Source organism: Schistocerca americana, chromosome 4 (genome assembly GCF_021461395.2).
Source record: "Schistocerca americana isolate TAMUIC-IGC-003095 chromosome 4, iqSchAmer2.1, whole genome shotgun sequence".
Classification (NCBI taxonomy): Eukaryota; Metazoa; Arthropoda; class Insecta; order Orthoptera; family Acrididae; genus Schistocerca; species Schistocerca americana.
Window position 1 is genome coordinate 793,717,187 of NC_060122.1, and position 19,857 is coordinate 793,737,043.

The following is a 19,857-nucleotide window of genomic DNA, read 5'->3' on the forward strand; positions in this document are numbered from 1 at the left end:
GCAGTCCAGTCACAGGTATTTCCTACCCAATAAAAGACAGGGACATGTGTGAAAGTGGCCACAATGTGTATCGGCTGTGCTACAAGTACTGCACAGCATTCAAAGTAGGCATGACAAATAACCAACTGCCTATTTACATGAATGACCACTGCTAAACTGTGCAAAGCACAGACTTAACCATCGATTTGCGAAGATGCTGTGCACCACAAAACTAATGATTCCAACAACTGCTTCACTACATGAGCCATTTTGATACTGCCTTCAAGTACAAGTTTCTCTGAATTATGCAGGTGTGAATCGTCTCTCCAGTTTGTCCTGTGCTCTCGCAGTCCTCCTGGCCTAAACCTCCACTACCCTGTTTCCACTGCGTCACCATACATTTTTCCCTCTCCCTTCTGTCCACATCACTCCTTCCACATCCAGATCATGCTGCCTTCTCCTGCCACTCTTCCTCCCTCTCTTCCCCCTTTCCCTCCCCCTTTTCCACATCCTCGTTTCCTAACCCTCTCCATTTCTCTCTTTTCCCTCTGTCACACCTTTCATATCTCCATCTTCCTCTCCTTTCCTCCTCTCCCTTCCACCCCTCCCTCTCGCTATCTCTTATATGTTCCGAACTCATTTAGTCTCTTTGTGCAGCCGCTGAGTCATCTGTCGAAAGACCTGCATCGTACTATCCTGCCATCCCCTCCTCGCTTCTTGCAACCTTCTCTGTTCCATCCCCACCTCAATCTAACAGGCAACTGCTCTCAGTAACCGATAACCAACAGTTAGTCTCACCACAACTGCAGGTATATGTGTTTTGAGTGTCTGTTTGGTTGTGTGTATGAATGCATATGGTGGAAGTGTTTTCTATTCTGTGTTTTTATGTGCCACACATCACTCAGCTGCTATAGCTGATTGTTGGTTTTTATTTATTTTACATATTGTTCCATCCAGGAATCTCCTTTGAGGTTGTACTATTTATACTTACCTATTTGCAAAGAAAAATCTGCTGCATTGTGGTCATGACAAGTATCACCTGTGTCTGAGAACTATGGTCTCTTTTGCAACAGCCAATATCATCCACAAATATCCAGAACAGAACTGTCTCACAGATCAAGAGTATTTTTAGAGAAACACATACCATTCATGTTCGTCCATTCCTCTTCCATCATCTGCTGGTGCCGGGCAACACATTTTTCCTCGTAACAGTGATAGTCATACAGCAGTCTAGTCTCGCGTTCCATCCGTTTCGTCTGTGCGCGGAACTTGATCTTCCAGCGATGTGCCTCCTGCAGGTAAAGATTTTAAATTATTGTACCTTGGTGATACTGCAGATAGCAGAAGTGTATGATACAACTGTATCTTACAAGATACGGAAAATTATAGCAAGGGTCATAATCTTAAGGAATTTCTGATTGATTCTACATCCACATACATACTCTGTGAACCACTGTGGAGTGGCATAGAGTATTTACAATGGTGCCACAACTCAGGATTTCTTTCCAATCCAGTGATATATGGATTGCAGGAGGGACAACTGCTTAAATGCTTGTGTGTACGCTATAATTAGTCTAATCTTGTCTTCACGAACCCTACAGGAGTGATACATAGGGGCTAATAAATAGCTCTAAATTCTTCGCTAAATACTGGTTCTTGAACCTAGAGTAGGCTTTTGTGTGACAATTGGTGCCCATCTTCAAAGGTCCACCAATTTCTGTTTTTCAAAATTTCTGTGATACTATCCAATTGGTCAAGCAAACCTGTGACCATTCATGTTTCCCTTCTTTGTGTATATGTTGAAAATCCTCTCTATCAGTCCTACTCCGTATTCTTGCTGCTGCAGCCAGCCACCTCCTGCAGTAAGCTGGTGTAGCACTGCGCCACAGCGCCCTCCTAGGTGTCTCCACTCACCTGTCGATCTGTGACTAACGTGTTACAGAAACCAGGAACACTTTGGCACAAGCCGTGCGTAACATTTGCAGTAGCCACACCACATCAAACCTGGTTTGACAAAGACAAACACCAGCCATCCAGTCAGGCTGATTACTACACCATATTGGCAAGTCACGGACTTATTGTCAGCTTCTGCCATGATGCCGTTACCACCTAACCATCATTCTGACAACAGGGGATCCAGCTACAGAAGTGATGGGCCCTCCTACCAACAGAGCTGCTGGGTATCAGCAAGTGCCAGATGCCACACAGGGGCTCACGTCACAGATGTCTACACTCCTGACGCCCGTGACAGCTGGGGCAGAAAATAGCAGCACATTCTACACTCGGCCAGCCATTTCAGTCTCCCATATCAGCTTGTGGTGCATCTCAGGCAGGAACTATCACATCACAAGGTCAGTTTGCTGACGTGCCAAGCTGGCTGTAAATGCTACTGATGTCTTCACAACAATGCTTCAATGCTTCGCTGCTGAGGTCCATCAGTTTGACATCCACCACCTGGTACCCACCAGATGTGAGCAAGCTCTACTAACATCAACTATTCAAAAGTAATAAATGCATTCTGTTGTCACTGTGCAGCTTTTGACTCAGTGCAACCCACCTCTCCATCATAGAACCCCCCCCCACACACACACACTCTTTATGAGTAGTGTCAGAAATGGAACTAGTGGAGCTGCTACCATCATCAGTAACATGGCTGAAAGTAAGTAGCAGCATGTGCTTTCAGTAATTACTCATGTATTCTTTTGTCTATTGGACCTGTGTTTTTCCTCTGCCCACCATCCTAGTTGATATATCTTGATTATATTAGGAATATATTAGGTTAGGGTACGTGAGAAGGGGCCCAATGAATTAACTGATGAAACTGATTGTATATAGATAATGTAACGTACCAGATCATGTGGCTCCATGAACAGAGTCACATGATGTGGTAGTTTGGACACACCAGCAAAGATGGCATTATGCCAGGCATTGTGAAGAGAGTGCATCGCTGAGACATGGTAGACTATGGGTACACGGGAATTTTAGGTAAATGGAGGAAGCAAGTGAAGGCAAAATTTATTTTAAATTGTGTTGTTACATGAATTGTAAATTATAGAGTCCTACGGGGATCTATGTTAGTAAACATGTGGTTTGATGTGCACAACCTAAGATTCATGTGTGGAGCCTTTCCTCTCCCTTTCCATTTCTATATTGCACTCCTTTTGCTTCTATCTGTCATTCTGTAATCTAGAGAGGTAGTTATATGCCATGGTACATCACATTCATGATAAAAATAGATCAGTGTCACAACAGTATCTTATGGTTCGAGTTTTTAACATGTTTTTAATATGCCACTTGCTTGTCTGTCTGTTGAGTACAAATTTTGCAGTTGATTTTAAATTGGCTTCCTGATAAGCTAGAGAATTAAAATTTTAAATACAGGTCAAACTAAATGATAATGCAATACTACATTGCTTTCTTGTTGTATGGTAGGGGTGGGGTCGAGAAAAGTTGGCAACACCTGACATCTCGATTACACTGCAGGACTGTTGTGTTGTGTGCGTATCTGAATGGGGTTATGAACTTATATGTGGCTAGGAGAAATCATTTTATATCTTTTAGTCTGATTTTTTTTTAAATGTTAAATGAAGAATTTATTTTTTGTACGAGTAATGACCTAGCTATTAAACTTCACAAGCACATATTTTCAAGACTGTCTGTATGGGGTTATGGTCTTGTGAGTGCCTAGAGGAAATCATTTTGTATAGTTTAGTCTGATTTTTTTTAAAAAAATGTTATATAAAAATTATTTTTGTTTAAACTATCATTTGTCTTCTTATCGTGCAACATGGATTCAAAACAGCATGACCAGGTGCTGAGATACCACAGATACAATATACCTACGATGTTACCATTATACTGCTCCTGGTATCTTGAAATTTAATTAGCATAACAGCAGAGAATCTACCTAAAATAGCTGTCAGAATCAAATGGTTCAAATGGCTCTGAGCACTATGGGACTCAACATCTGAGGTCATCAGTCCCTTAGAACTTAAAACTAGCCTACTTAAATCTAACTAACCTAAGGACATCAAACGCATCCATGTTGTGGTAGGATTCGAACGTGCGACTGTAGTGGTCGCGTGGTTCCAGGCCGAAGCGCCTAGAACTGCTCGTGTCAGAATCAGAATAATGGAAGTCAAAATGAGAAGAGTATATCAGACTTCAAGGAAATATGATTAGGAGAAAATGTTATTGCATAATAACACTTGAATTAGGAGGCACAGGTTGTAGCTGGTAGAACAACTGTGGATAAACGAATCAGTCAGTAGTATCACTGAGCTCATGGAATACGATACACTGAACAGGTCTCTCAGTAATGAAAGGATAAGTTTAAGATTAAGGCAGCATGACTGACATTGCAGTGGCTACACCACAACAAACCCACTTTTATCTGTACAAATACTGGCCAACCGGCCAGCCAATTTGTTGGGTTGAATCGGCTTCCACAGTGAGGCCACTACAGCTCCACCGTCATTTTGGCAGGGCCCCCACCACGGGGTCCAACAACTCCACTGATGGGCCATGGGTTGAACTGAGACCCTCGTAGCCACTGAGCCGCTGGGCATCCACCAGTGCTACACACAAGGCCTGCGCTCGCACCTCAGATCTCTACACTCCAGTCATAGCTGGATACTGCTGCTTCCAAGAATAGATCTCAGCTGGATAGATATTTATAACAATCTTACTCAAAGTCTTATATTATTATAGATTTAGATAATGAAATTAATTTTCTCATATCATTCTGGAAATGTAACATGTCGTATCTGGCAACATAAAAACATAATCTTATAAAATCAAGTGACACATTATTATAAATACACTAAGGAATAGCACTGGCCATCTTTCCTTCTCAAAATTTAAAACATGCAATGGAGGACAATGTTAGTAATTTCATTAGGGAAGACTGAAAGAAAGCTATAAAGATGAATTAGAAGGCAAAACTGAATAATACACAGCAATATGACTGGCGAAAACTGGCCAGATTTCAGAAATGTTCTTCATTGTTGAACCCCACTCAACATGAGAATGGTTTGGAATTTGAAGCTGATTTCACAACGCATTCCCTAAGCCTATGTTATTGTATCAATGATGTTTTTCTCTCAGTCTCACTGTTACATATTAATGTATTGGCAAGCAGAGATCAAAGTAACTCTTGGGGTGGAGGGGTCCCACAGTTTGCATCTACAATAGGTTAATGTACATGTAGAAGGTGAGTTGTGGGGTGACATGCAGTGTCCTGCATGGTGTACCAACCCATAGTGTCATTCTGTCACATCCGTCTGTAGTGTGTGCTTGAGTGTATACACAGAACACATAACAACAATTTTTGTGACAGTTTACATGGTGGCAACAGCTGTTTTGCCTTGTTAGTATTCGGTATAGCTGACATATAGGAAAAGAAAAAGTATTACATTCAAAAATGATAGTGATGTTATTCTTTTTTATAAATATTTCAAAAGCGACTTGGAAGCAGAAAATATGTGCCCAAATGTGGTAACTCCCAACAATGCCGCATGTCAGGGTATAAAACAACTGGAATGTTTGGAGTGGGCCAGAGGAGGAGAACACATTGGTGATGTCGTAAACAGTTCCCCATCTCTCTCATTCATTTGTTGACACACTGTGTTCTCCAAATCACATCATGAACAAGGGATTAAAATGCACAGAGTGAAAGGCTATTTACAACTTGTACAGAAACCAGACAGCAGTTATAAGTTGAAGAACATGTGAGGGAACCAGTGATTGACAAGGGAGTGAGACAAAAGGTTGTAGACTATTAGCCTATCCCCATTGCTATTATATCTGTACCTTGAGCAAGGTGTAAAAGACACCACAAAGAAATTCTGAAAGGGTATTAAAAGTTCATGGAGAAGAATTAAAAACTTTAAGGTTTGCTAATGGCATTCTGTCAGAGATGGTAAAGGATATTATAAGATTAACATCAACAAAAGTAAAAAAAATGGTTGTGGAATGTAACTGAGTTAAGTCAGGCGATGCTAAGGGAATTAAATTAGGAAATGGGAATTGAAAATTAGTAGCTGACTTTTGCTACTTGGACAGCAAAATAACTGATCAGCAGAGAGTATATAAAATACACACTGGCAATAACAAGAAGAGCATTTCTGAAAAATAAGGATATAAATTTAAGCATTAGAAAGTCTTTTCAGGAGGTATTTGCCCGGAGTGCAGCCTTGTGTGGAAGTGAAATGTGAATGATAAGCACTTACAACAAGAAGAGAATCAAAGATTATGAAATGTGGTGCTATAGAAGAATGCTGAGGGTTAGATGGGTAGAGCATGTAACTAATGATGAGGTACTGAACTGAAAATTGGAGAGAAAATAAATTTACAGCAGCACAACTTGACCTTGATTAGGAATCAGTTGATCAAACAAATCCTGATTCGTCAAGGAATTGTGAATTTGGTAATGGAATGAAGTGGAGGGGGGGGGGGGGGGGGGGGAAACACAAATTGTAGATGGACACCAAGGTTTGAAGTCCATAACTAGGTCAAAATGGATGTAGGTTGTGGTGGTTACCTTGAGATTAAGAGCCTTGAAGAGGATATTGGAACATGGGGAATTCTATCAAAGCAGCCTGCAGAATGAAGACCACAGCAATACATACAAGACAAAACTATGGAGTGCCACCTGCTATGTACGAGTCACTATCAACATCCCTTGCATGGCACAGACAACATCACATTCATCATCAGAATGATGTACATGGAGGTATTAATAATTGTAATATAAGATGGCCAAGCAGAACTTAAATCCTACAGGTCACAAAAATATGACAATCTGCAGCCATGTGCCCTCTGGCATCCTCTTTTTCCATTGCCCGTAAGTTGATCGTGGGCCACTCATAAGGGCAGCCACGTTGTGGGAGGTTTGTGCACACACATCCAGGGTCACAGATCCACACAGACATTGCTACAATACATTTCACAATGTGTGTATGAGCAACTGTTAATAGGGTGCACTGAAATGTAGCTGTCTCAGACGTTTAGCAGCAGCAGTGGCAAGAGTACTTTTGTTCATCCATGGATCACTTTTACAAGGATATTGGACATGGCACAGTATTAGCGTTTAAGAACAGAAATCTTAAAGTCATACACACAGACATTTACATAGTTACAGATCTAGTTGGTCCTACAAAGATGGGGCAGGTAGTGAACAAAGAGACCTCAATTTAATGTAGGCTGGCTGTTGTGGCCGAGCGGTTCTAGGCGCTTCAGTCCGGAACCGCGCGACTGCTACGGTCGCAGGTTCGGATCCTGCCTCAGCACGGATGTGTTTGATGTCCTTAGGTTAGTTAGGTTTAAGTAGTTCTAAGTTCTTTTGTTTTTACACATTTATTTTTAGAAACAAAAATGATGAAGAGTTTCATTGCCAGGAAGGGAAATCCAAGTATGTGAAGGAAGGAACAGCTGCCTTCCACATTTACACACCACAAAGTCACGTGAGCTGGAAGTTCACTGGGCAAAATATTAGTCACCCCATTCAGAGAGCAGCCCAGTCAGTCTGGAGTGATGGAGATGGTGCAGAGCTGGACCAGACAGACGGTCACATGACCCTCCACCGCTGAGATAAGATGAGGCAGTGAATTAAGACGGTTTGACATTGAGACGTGGCAAGAGTTGCAGAACATAACTATCAAGCTTGGACAGGCCCACAATATGTATCACCTGATGTGTCAGTATATCAGCACGCACTTTCCACTGTGCCTTCAAAGAATAGTGCACCACTTCCAGTAGTGCAACACTGCAGTATAGTTACAGTGCTGGTAAAAAGATCCTAACTGACAAGAATCAGAGACGAGTGTCGTGCCTCACCAGTGAAGTTCAGTTCCGATCCAGAAAGGAATTGCTGCTATCAGTGGAGCCACGTCCACGTCGACCACTTTCACAGCGAAAAGGAATCGCGTGAAGTGGACAATGTAGTCACATGCCCCACATTAGACGATTATTCGCAGCAGTATATGAAGCTGCACGCCTTCAATGGGTCCAACAATGCAGAAAGTGTACAGTAACCGATCGGAGGTGTGTAGTGCGTTGCAGCGACGTGCAAGTGACTGCCCTTTTTTTTTTTTTTTTTTTTTTTTTTTTTTTTTTTTTTTTTTTTTTTTTCCAAATGACGGAAGGCATCAAGTGCACCGTTGGCCCGATGAAGCATTTAACTCGCAGCGTGTGTACGCTACTGACCATTAAAATTGCTACACCACGAAGATGACGTGTTACAGACGCGAAATTTAACCGGCAAGAAGAAGATGCTGCGATATGCAAATGATTAGCTTTTCAGACCATTCACACAAGGCTGGCGCCGGTGGCGACACCTACAACGTGCTGACATGAGGAAAGTTTCCAACCGATTTCTCATACACAAACAGCAGTTGACTGGCGTTGCCTGGTGAAACGTTTTTGTGATGCCTCATGTAAGGAGGAGAAATGCGTACCATCACGTTTCAGACTTTGATAAATGTCGGATTGTAGCCTATCGCGATTGCGGTTTATCGTATCACGACATTGCTGCTCGCATTGGTCGAGATCCAATGACTGTTAGCAGAATATGGAATCGGTGGGTTCAGGAGGGTAATACGGAACGCCGTGCTGGATCCCAACGGCCTCGTATCACTAACAGTCGAGAGGACAGGCATCTTATGCGCATGGCTGTAACGGATCGTGTAGCCACGTCTCGATCGCTGAGTCAACAGATGGGGACGTTTTCAAGACAACAACCATCTGCACGGACAGTTCGACGACGTTTCCAGCAGAAGGGACTATCAGCTCGGAGACCATGGGTGCGGTTACCCTTGACGCTGCATCACAGACAGGAGCGCCTGCGATGGTGTACTGAACGTCGAACCTGGGTGGACGAATGGCAAAACGTCATTTTTTCGGATGAATGCAGATTCTGTTTACAGCATCATAATGGTTGCATACGTGTTTGGCGACATCGCTGTCAATGCACAATGGAAGCGTGTACTCGTCATCGCCATACTGGCATATCACCTGGCGTGATGGTATGGGGTGCCATTGGTTACACGTCTCGGTCACCTCTTGTTTGCATTGACGGCACTTTGAACAGTGGACGTTACATTTTAAATGTGTTACGACCCGTGGCTCTACCCTTCATTCGATCCCTGCGAAACCCTACATTTCAGCAGGATAATGCATGACCCGATTGTTGCAGGTCCTGTACGGGCGTTTCTGGATACAGAAGATGTTCGACTGCTGACCTGGCCAGCACATTCTCCAGATCTCTCACCAACTGAAAACGTCTGGCCAATGGTGGCCGAGCAACTGGCTCGTCACTATATGCCAGTCACTACTCTTGATGAACTGTGGTATCGAGTTGAAGCTGCATGGGCAGCTGTACCTGTACACGCCATCCAAGCTCTGTTTGATTCAATGCCCAGGCGTATCAAGGCCGTTATTACGGCCAGAGGTGGTTGTTCTGGGTACTGATTTCTCAGGATCTATGCACCAAAATTGCGTGAAAATGTAATCACATGTCAGTTCTAGAATAATATATCTGCTCAACGAAAACCCGTTTATCATCTGCATTTCTTCTTGGTATAGCAATTTTAATGGCCAGTAGTGTAGTTGAGAGCGAAGGTAGTTCTGTCAGATCTTTGGAATGTTCTTCAAATAATAACTTGGGTTAACTTGTTTAGGTTACAGTGAACACGTACCGAGGAGTTTATTTCGACATTCTCGGTGACTAGGTGTTGCCCTTTCTTCTACATCTTCACAACGAGTATTTTGTAGACACTTCTGCTTTCTAAAATGACGACAGCTGTGTTCGCGGTCCTGCACGGATACGTTACTCATTTGAGGACCGCTCTGACACCGTACCGCACCTCGACTGGGCTGTTATCACCCGACCTTAATCCCGCAGCAAACGTGTGGCACTACGTGGGTGAGACTCCGCAGTCGATATCTCAGCAATTCAGTAGCTCGACGGGATCAAATAGACGACGGAGTGGCTTCAGCTGGATGTGGTACTCGTGGATTGACTCTCGCCGAGTTGGGCCCATTAGGAGTGGTACAGAAGGTGTTTCTGGGTATAGGTGTGGTGTCTTATTTTCTGTCCGGTACGCACGCGCATGCGCTTCTCGTGCAGGCGGTCCTCGCGGCGGCGGCGCTGTCGCTCCTCGTACTGCTGGTCGCGGTCCCTGCGCGCGCGCAGCACGGCCGCCACGCGCCGGCTCTCGCGCTCGTGCGCCGCCCTGCAGTGCGCGCGGATGCGCTCGTCCAGCGCGTGCACGCGCGCCGGCAGCGTGCGCACCCACAGCTCGTGCTGCTGCTGCAGCTGCTCCACGCGCGCGTCGTAGCGCCGCATCCGCGCCACGCACCTGCGGACCACACACACGCGCTGCTTCCCGCTGTCGATTGCGTAGCGTGTACATACAGGGTGACAATTATTGAACTGGAACTTCCTTGCAGATTAAAACTGTGTGCCCGACCGAGACTCGAACTCGGGACCTTTGCCTTTCGCGGGCAAGTGCTCTACCATCTGAGCTACCGAGGCACGACTCACGCCCGGTCCTCACAGCTTTACTTCTGCCAGTATCTCGTCTCCTACCTTCCAAACTTTACAGAAGCTCTCCTGCGAACGTGAGGACCGGGTGTGAGTCGTGCTTCGGTAGCTCAGATGGTAGAGAACTTACCCGCGAAAGGCAAAGGCCCCGAGTTCGAGTCTCGGTCGGGCACACAGTTTTAATCTGCCAGGAAGTTTCATATCAACGCACACTCCGCTGCAGAGTGAAAATCTCATTCTGGAAACATCCCCCAGGCTGTGGCTAAGCCATGTCTCTGCAGTATCCTTTCTTTCAGGAGTGCTAGTTCTGCAGGTTCGCAGGAGAGCTTCTGTAAACTTTGGAAGGTAGGAGACGAGCTCCTGGCAGAAGTAAAGCTGTGAGGACCGGGCGTGAGTCGTGCTTCGGCAGCTCAGTTGGTAGAGCACTTGCCCGCGAAAGGCAAAGGTCCCGAGTCGAGTCTCGGTCGGGCACACAGTTTTAATCTGCCAGGAAGTTTCATATCAGCGCACACTCCGCTGCAGAGTGAAAATCTCATTCTGGAAATTATTGAACTGTTGTTGTTGTGGTCTTCAGTCCAGAGACTGGTTTGATGCAGCTCTCCATGCTACTCTATCCTGTGCAAGTTTTTTCATCTCCCAGTACCTACTGAAACCTACACCCTTCTGAATATGCATACAAGGGAACCGCTCCATCGCCCCTCCTCTCAGATTTAGTTACAAGTTGGCACAGTGGATAGGCCTCGAAAAACTGAAAACAGATCAATCGAGAAAACAGGAAGAAGTTGTGTGGAACTATGAAAAAAATAAGAAAAATATACAAACTGAGTAGTCCATGCGCAAGATAGACAACATCAATGATAATGCGAGCCCAGGAGCGCATTGCTCCTGTGGTTAGCGTGAGCAGCTGCGGAACGAGGGGTCCTTAGTTCAAGTCTTCCCTCGAGTGAGAAGTTTAACTTTTTATTTTCAGACAATTATCAAAGTTCAGGTACTCACACATAATCAACTTCGCTCTCCAAAATTCCAGGACATGTTCAGATTTGCTTGGACATATGCAGGATTTGACGGTCTCCACACGGAAAAATTTTAAAATGTTAGAACACAGGGAAAACTGTGCGACTGTGAAACTGTTGCATTCATTTGTTGCAGTTTATGTGACAAACTCTTGTTATCATCACTTTTTTGGGAGAGATTATCATATCCACAAGAAAACAAAAATTGGGCAAGGTAGAAGAATCTTTTTACCCATTCGCCAAGTGTACAAGTTAGGTGGGTCGATAACATATTCCTGTCATGTGAGGCAGATGCCGTCACCAGTGTCGTATAGAATATATCAACGTGTTTTCCTGTGGAGGAATCGGTTGACCTATGACCAGCGATCAAATGTTTTCGGTTCCCATTGGAGAGGCACGTCCTTTCGTCTACTAATCGCACAGTTTTGCGGTGCGGTCGCAAAACATAAACACTAAACTTATTACCGTGAACAGAGACGTCAATGAACGAACGGACAGATCATAACTTCGCGAAAATAAAGAAAGTAAACTTTTCACTCGAGGGAAGACTTGAACCAAAGACCTCTTGATTCGCAGCTGCTCACGCTAACCACGGGACCACGTCGCTCCTGAGTTCTGACTCCTTAATGTTGCATATCTTGCGCATGGACTACTCAGTTTGTATATTTTGCTTATTTTTTTCATAGTTCCACACAACTTCTGCCTGTTTTCTCGATTGATCTGTGTTAAGTTTTTCAAGGCCTATCCAATGTGCCAACTTATAACTAAATCTGAGGGGGGTGCGATGGGGAGGTTTCCTTGTTAGTCTATTCATCTCTTGGTCTCCCTCTACGATTTTTACCCTCCGCGCTTTCCTCCAATACTAAACCGGTGATCCCTTGATGCCTCAGAATATGTCCTACAAACCGATCCCTTCTTCTAGCCAAGGAGTGCCACAAATTTCTCTTCTCCCCAATGCTATTCAATACTTCCTCATTAGTTATGTGATCTACCCATCTAATCTTCTGTAGCACCCCATTTCGAAAGCTTCTATTCTCTTCTTGTCCAAACTATTTTTCGTCCACTTTTCACTTCCATACATGGCCACACTCCATACAAATACTTGCAGAAACGACTTCCTGACACTTGAATCTATACCCGATGTTAGCAAATTTCTCTTCTTCAGAAACGCTTTCCTTGCCATTCCCAGTCTATATTTTATATCCTCTCTACTTCGACCATCATCAGTTATTTTGCTCCCCAAATAGCAAAACTCCTTTACTACTTTACGCGTCTCCTTTCCTAATCTAATTCCTTCAGCATCACCCGACTTAATTCGACTACATTCCATTATCCTCGTTTTGCTTCTGTTGATGTTCATCTTATACCCTCCGTTCAAGACACTGTCCATTCCGTTGAAATGCTCTTCCAGGTCCTTTGCTGTCTCTGACAGAATTACAATGTCATGGGCGAACCTCAAAGTTTTTATTTCTTCTCCATGGATTTTAATACCTACTCCGAATTTTTCTTTTGTTTCCTTTACTGCTTGCTCAATATACAGATTGAACAACATCGGGGAGAGGCTACAACCCTGTCTCACTCCCTTCCCAACCACTGCTTCCCTTTCATGCCCCTCGACTCTTATAACTGCCATCTGGTTTCTGTACAAATTGTAAATAGCCTTTCGCTCCCTGTATTTTACCCCTGCCACCTTCAGAATTTGAAAGAGAGTATTCCAGTCAACATTGTGAAAAGTTTTCTCTAAGTCTACAAATGCTAGAAACGTAGGTTTGCTTTTCCTTAATCGATTTTCTAAGATAAGTCGTAGGGTCAGTATTGCCTCACGTGTTCCAACATTTCTACGGAATCCAAACTGATTTGCCCCGAGGTCGGCTTCTACCAGTTTTTCCATTCGTCTGTATTCTATCGCTTGCGCCTTGTCCCTCGGCTACGCAGGGTCGCCCATGGTTAAACGGATTTGCCATGTTAACTGTAAGGGGTGGCCGTATGCCCTTCCTGCCGCCACTCTGTACCCCCCCCGCCCCCCCCCCCCCCCCAGGACGGAATTGGTGTACCCCAGCTGTCTGCGTCTAGTGTATATCGTGAAATAGTGCAAACGTGTTTCAAATGTCTTCGACACGTGGAACTGAGGCGGAACGTGGGGACCAGCCCGGTATTCACCTAGCGGGATGTGGAAAACTCCAGTTTTTCCCTTCGTCTGTAAAGAAATTATTGAACTATACGATATAAAATCGTCATAACTTCTGAACGGTTTGCGTTAGGACATTCTAACTGCACTGTTCGCCGCGGGGCACGATGGAAATTGGTATAGACATGCCCACGCGCTTCGATGTTGTCGGCCATTTGCACTTGCAATTACATTCGTCAATAAGTAAAACTGGCCCATTTGGGGGACTCAGAATCCGCTTTTCGCGATCGAGAAGTCTCTTCAACCTCAACGAGTGATGTAATATGCACGACACTATGCTCTAGCCACAAGATGTTAAAATGAACTGTGTGTACAAACTTCAACAAATATTATCGATACTACGTATAAAAAAGACTGTATCGTGTAAAAATGAAGATAATTGTTTCATTATTTCTGTAATAATTTAATTTCTGTGTGAATTAAAACTATTACCAGAGAACCACATTCACAGACAACGACAATTATAACCTCTCTTTGTTATCCGTGATAATTGTGGTTCAGTTGTTCTTCCTGTGCTAACCGATGAACTGTTCGGGCGTGAGACGTGTGAGGTCTGTAAAGAGAAAACCTGTAACTAAATATATTGTTAATTATTATTTGAGAAGTAGAGTCGGTATTGTCTAGACGTGGATTTGTATTTGTTTCAATAGTAATCCAATCTAATCAATGTTTTTAAGTGTTAATTTTCAGCTCCGCAATTAGGAGCGCACCCGTTAGCGCTAGTAACTTACAACGGAGTTTACCAGTAGCTGCTATAAAAAAAATGGCGGTATTTATCATTGAAAATAATTTTAAATGCTAAAGAATAGAGATAGAAGGCTTAAAGAGTTTTATCTAAATATATTACCTTGATATAAAATAAATCGACAACAATAGACAAATTGACTATCGTCTGCCGCCATCTTAGCAAAAATATCTCCGCGGCAGTTTTGAATCGAGAATTTTAACAAACATGAATGTTGTTAGAAATAAATGAATGGAAATAAATGTGCAACGGTAGTCCCGAATCTACTTCAAAAGACAGAATTCAACTCAAATTGAATCCTTAAATACAGTGCTCATAGCACGTTACGTAATATCAATTTCTTATTTGCTGATGTATGAAGCCTAATTATTTCGGAGCATTTACATGAAATGTTTTAATAGGAGACACACGTCAGCGTTGTGCGCGGGTAGTATTTTGTGACTAAATGTTCCCTTTGCTAGAGAAAAGTGCTTCCATCTTAAGTAACACTTGTGTAAAATGTGATAAATGATATGCAATTTAGTGCCACTCACACGATTTTACAGACAACATTTGTTCACAACGTCAAGTGGAGATTTCTTTAGCAGAGTGACAAATATTAGCCGGGATAATCATTTTTGAGATCAAACGAAATGTTACGCTGACAATAGGTAACTGGTTTTATATTTTTTTTGATCTACCTGAAATATCATTTATAAGTAATTAAGTCACGAAATACTATAAACCGGTTCCGCGACAGTGACTGTGTGGTGTCCAGTGTCTAGTCACGGAATAATCGGTGCGATATTCCTTGATGGTATGGTGGATACCGAACGGTACGTGGTTTTGGAAGATGATTTGATCCTCATTATCCTAAGTGACCCTGATTTCGACAAGATGTGGTTCACGCAAGACGGAGCTCGACCCCATCGAACGAGGAGAGTGTTTCATTCTGATTCTGATTCTCTGGGGACCACATTCTGGCTCTGGAATACCCAGAGGCCACTGGCATGGACCTCGATTGGCTACCATATTCTCTGGATCTGAACACGTGCGACTCCTTTTTGTGGGGCTATATTAAAGACAAAGTGTACAGCAATAACCCCAAAACCATTGCTGGGCTGTAAACAGCCATTCAGGAGGGCATCAGCAGCATCGATGTTCCGAAATTTCAACGGCTCATGCAGAATTTCGCTATTCGTCGGCGCCACATCATCACCAATGATGGCAGGTATATCGAACATGTCATAACCTAAATCCGAATATCTGTAGTGTCGTTTACAAGTTAAATAAAGTGTGTGCACGCCGTAATTGGTAACTCATTTGCGCTTTTTTCACATAGTTCAATAACTGTCATCCTGTAAATACAAACGGCACAGAAAACAAGTCGAGTTGATATAAATAGATAACAGATGTTAAAACTGCAAGATACCGTCAAACGGCCCAACTTGTATCACGTGGAACAACTGCCAGTTTAGGAAGACAGTCAATCTGACACTAACAAGTTCCCGAACTAAACAGTCGAGTATCAACTGTTTGTACAGCATGCAGCAGACATGTTGCAAGTTTTCAGATTTGCGACGTGTTTTACAGGTCTTTAACGACAATTTTGCTCCTGTCTCGGAAGAGACGATTCTTTCGTCACCTACAGAACTGTCTCGCCCTTATTGTTCATCCAAATCTGAAAAAAAACTACTTGTTTTGCTTAAAATAGAGAGTGTAATTGTCTTTCACAACTTTTATATTTAAATATCATGATGGATTTAAGTTTAATAACGTCGCTATAAGGCTGTATGTAACAGCGCGATACTTACTGAAAACGGAAGAACTTTGATTATCTAGAATTTCCTAATTTTCTCAATTTTCTTCCTTACGTGTTTTCACGTCGTGTGTTTTTCGTTTGTTTTACTTTTTTTCAGATTCCGAGAGGCATTAGGGCCAAGCTGGGAGGCCGCAGGTATCAACATTATGACAATATTACTCTGAAACTTGCTGTGTCTTGCATTGGTTGGTATGGAAAGGATCAGGGGAAAGGAAGCTAGAAGAAACAATATTCCACTCAGAACCACTTAAATAATATGCCTCCATTCAAAGACAGTCTGCATTCAGCAGTAATGAGGAAGAAGTGAGCTTCATATAAGCACTTTTCGGTTAGGTAGAGAGGAAGAGTTCAAGCTTTCACACGGAAGAGTTTTTACTTGCCAGACCTGACTGATGTACCTTTACTCAACTGGTAAGACATTATGTGTATAATCAAATTTAAAGTTATAATTTTATATAGGCCTACGTATCTTTCCGCCAGAGTTTCCGAAGTACCGTGTATTAATCTCTCGTCTCGTAAGTTTAGGTGGTTGTGGTGGTCCTATTCATTTATTTTAACACAGTTAACAAAGTCGGAGATAACCTCGCTATTGTTGTTTTTAATCTTTTTGTTGTATAAATGTTTTCTTAATTGATCTTTGTTTCACCAATTGTCAAACTAGAAATCAAGGCTAATGGTTTATTGCGGTTTTGCAGCTTTTCATGCTCAACAGTCGACACAGTTGGAAGAAAGAAACAAACTCATCCCTTTCCGCGGTACATAAAGAATAACATAAAAGTTGGAAAGCAACTCAAACATATCTGGTAAAAATTAGCATCTTGAATAGATTTTCACGTTCCCTCCCTAAGAGGAAACGAAAGTAACATCTTTCGGATATATTTCAAGCAAAAGTAATGTGGCCGCTACAGTTTCAATATCAGATTGTTTGCAGACGATGATGTTGTCGATAGGAAAGTATCACTGGATGATCACAAGAAAATGCAGAACACTTAAAGTCCCCGTAAACAATCAAGCATGTTTGACAACACCATTCCTACAATGGTAGAACGATGGGTTCGATGACGGTTTGGATGTACCGTGCACTATTCAGTGTCCCCTCGACGATCACCAGTGGTGTACGGCCAGTGTAGGAGATCGCTCCCCACACCATGATGCCGGGTGTTGGCCCTGTGTGCCTCGGTCGTATGCAGTCCTGATTGTGGCGCTCACCTGCACGGTGCCAAACACGCATACGACCATCATTGGCACCAAGGCAGAAGCGACTCTCATCGCTGAAGACAACACGTCTCCATTCGTCCCTCCATTCACGCCTGTCGCGACACCACTGGAGGCGGGCTGCACGATGTTGGGGCGTGAGCGGAAGACGGCCTAACGGTGTGCGGGACCGTAGCCCAGCTTCATGGAGACGGTTGCGAATGGTCCTCGCCGATACCCCAGGAGCAACAGTGTCCCTAATTTGCTGGGAAGTGGCGGTGCGGTCCCCTACGGCACTGCGTAGGATCCTACGGTCTTGGCGTGCATCCGTGCGTCGCTGCGGTCCGGTCCCAGGTCGACGGGCACGTGCACCTTCCGCCGACCACTGGCGACAACATCGATGTACTGTGGAGACCTCACGCCCCACGTGTTGAGCAATTCGGCGGTACGTCCACCCGGCCTCCCGCATGCCCACTATACGCCCTCGCTCAAAGTCCGTCAACTGCACATACAGTTCACGTCCACGCTGTCGCGGCATGCTACCAGTGTTAAAGACTGCGATGGAGCTCCGTATGCCACGGCAAACTGGCTGACACTGACGGCGGCGGTGCACAAATGCTGCGCAGCTAGCGCCATTCGACGGCCAACACCGCGGTTCCTGGTGTGTCCGCTGTGCCGTGCGTGTGATCATTGCTTGTACAGCCCTCTCGCAGTGTCTGGAGCAAGTATGGTGGGTCTGACACACCGGTGTCAATGTGTTCTTTTTTCCATTTCCAGGAGTGTATATGGCCGGGAAAGATGTGGTGCTTCTACAATTCTGGTAACTGTCAGTGCTATTTTGTTTTTTACTTGCTCGTAGTTTTCATAGCAGTGGCATCCTGTGGAATACGTAGCTATATAGTGAGACAAATCGTCATAAAACCATTTATCACAAAACATATGCGGCGAAAAGTGAACACAAACAACGTCGCCATCTTGTCAAACTTCTCTCAATCAAGTCAAACCAAAAATACGCAAACTGCACCACACACGCCCGAATATTTGGCAAGCATTTTTGATCGTTTATGTGGGACTCTACAATTTAGATTGTATTTTCGTTTACAATTGCAGTGATGAATCATGGTGCCCCTTAACCTCTTAAATCCTGTGGTACGATTTTAAGAACTAAATATCTACACAGGCAGTCAGTGTAATTTTTTTGGTGCAAATAACACAATAAAACGATAACGGTAGACAAAAAACTGTTGTGGTGCACCAAAATGTTTAGGTTTACTACGGTATCACAACATTTTACTGCTGTCAAGTTGTCATTGCACCTGACAAGTTGATCAAAACTGGCCCACTTTAGTCCTTTCAAGAACTCCACGACTATTGAAAGTTCAATACTTTTGCAAGCGGCTGACCATGATTGAGCCATAAACTAAAACCTAACAGAGACAAACATAAATTTGTAACCCCACTTTCATCCTTAACTAATGTGAATAAGGCTCACCTATAATAAAAACTATTGTTCAAAGAAAATACAATTCACTTTACAAGACACCTGAACTTTTGTAACTGTCAGAAAATCTAATACTGAATACGTGTAAAATTAAGAAAACAACCCCACTACAATATAGCTCTTTGCCGAATGCAGTGCCAGAGCTGCACCGACAAAAATGTATACATACCGAACTGTTGTCATTAGCTATTCATTTATTAGATAGTGTAGTGTGCATTAGTATCTTACAACGTATTCTAAAGACATTGTACTCCAAGACCAGAAAACATGTAGAATTTACCTCCGTTTCCATGCTAAACAACACACCAATACTATCAATAGCTTTGTTCAAGTTAGTGTTCACAAGCTTACAATAATTGTCGTACATTTTTGATCATTTTATACCTGCATACCATGTACGAAAGCACGTTACTATCGTAAGTAGATGTACGGTAATTTCAAATGTAATAAAAAATTGAAACTATATTGTACTCTTACGCTGATCGACAACAATTAAATAACAAAGAAGGATTTTTTTCTCATAACCCTACTGATTTACTACTTGCATTAGTAAACATGTCGCTTCAATCATCTCAGTGGGTGTGAATGTCTACCTAGTAGTGGGTGAGAATATAATGACCTCGTTCGGTATCAATAAGTTGATAGCTGATGTTCGCACTTTACAAATTCCGCGTGTTTTCTACCGGAGTTGGCGTTAAACGTGTTTGGAGCGTGTGATATCACCTGGTTGGTGGCGCTGAATTTTACTGTATTCATTAAAGGAAGCGATATTCTGAGGCAACAACTTTGTGACTGGACGAGTGACTGCTTTTGCATTGCTAAGTAAATGACTTGCATTGAAGTTCTAACGGGACCGACCCGCCGCCGCGTCATCCTCAGCCCTTAGGCGTCAC

General features: G+C 43.4%; 1 protein-coding gene across 1 annotated transcript in view; it reads right to left on the reverse strand.

Moving 5' to 3' along the window:
- Positions 1 to 19,857, reverse strand: part of LOC124613806 (fibrous sheath-interacting protein 2) — a 188,857-nt gene that overhangs the window by 91,656 nt on the left and 77,344 nt on the right. The window contains exon 4 of the mRNA XM_047142528.1: positions 10,081 to 10,337. Coding sequence (XP_046998484.1) covers positions 10,081 to 10,337 — 257 coding nt within the window. The remainder of the gene's footprint in view (positions 1 to 10,080; positions 10,338 to 19,857) is intronic.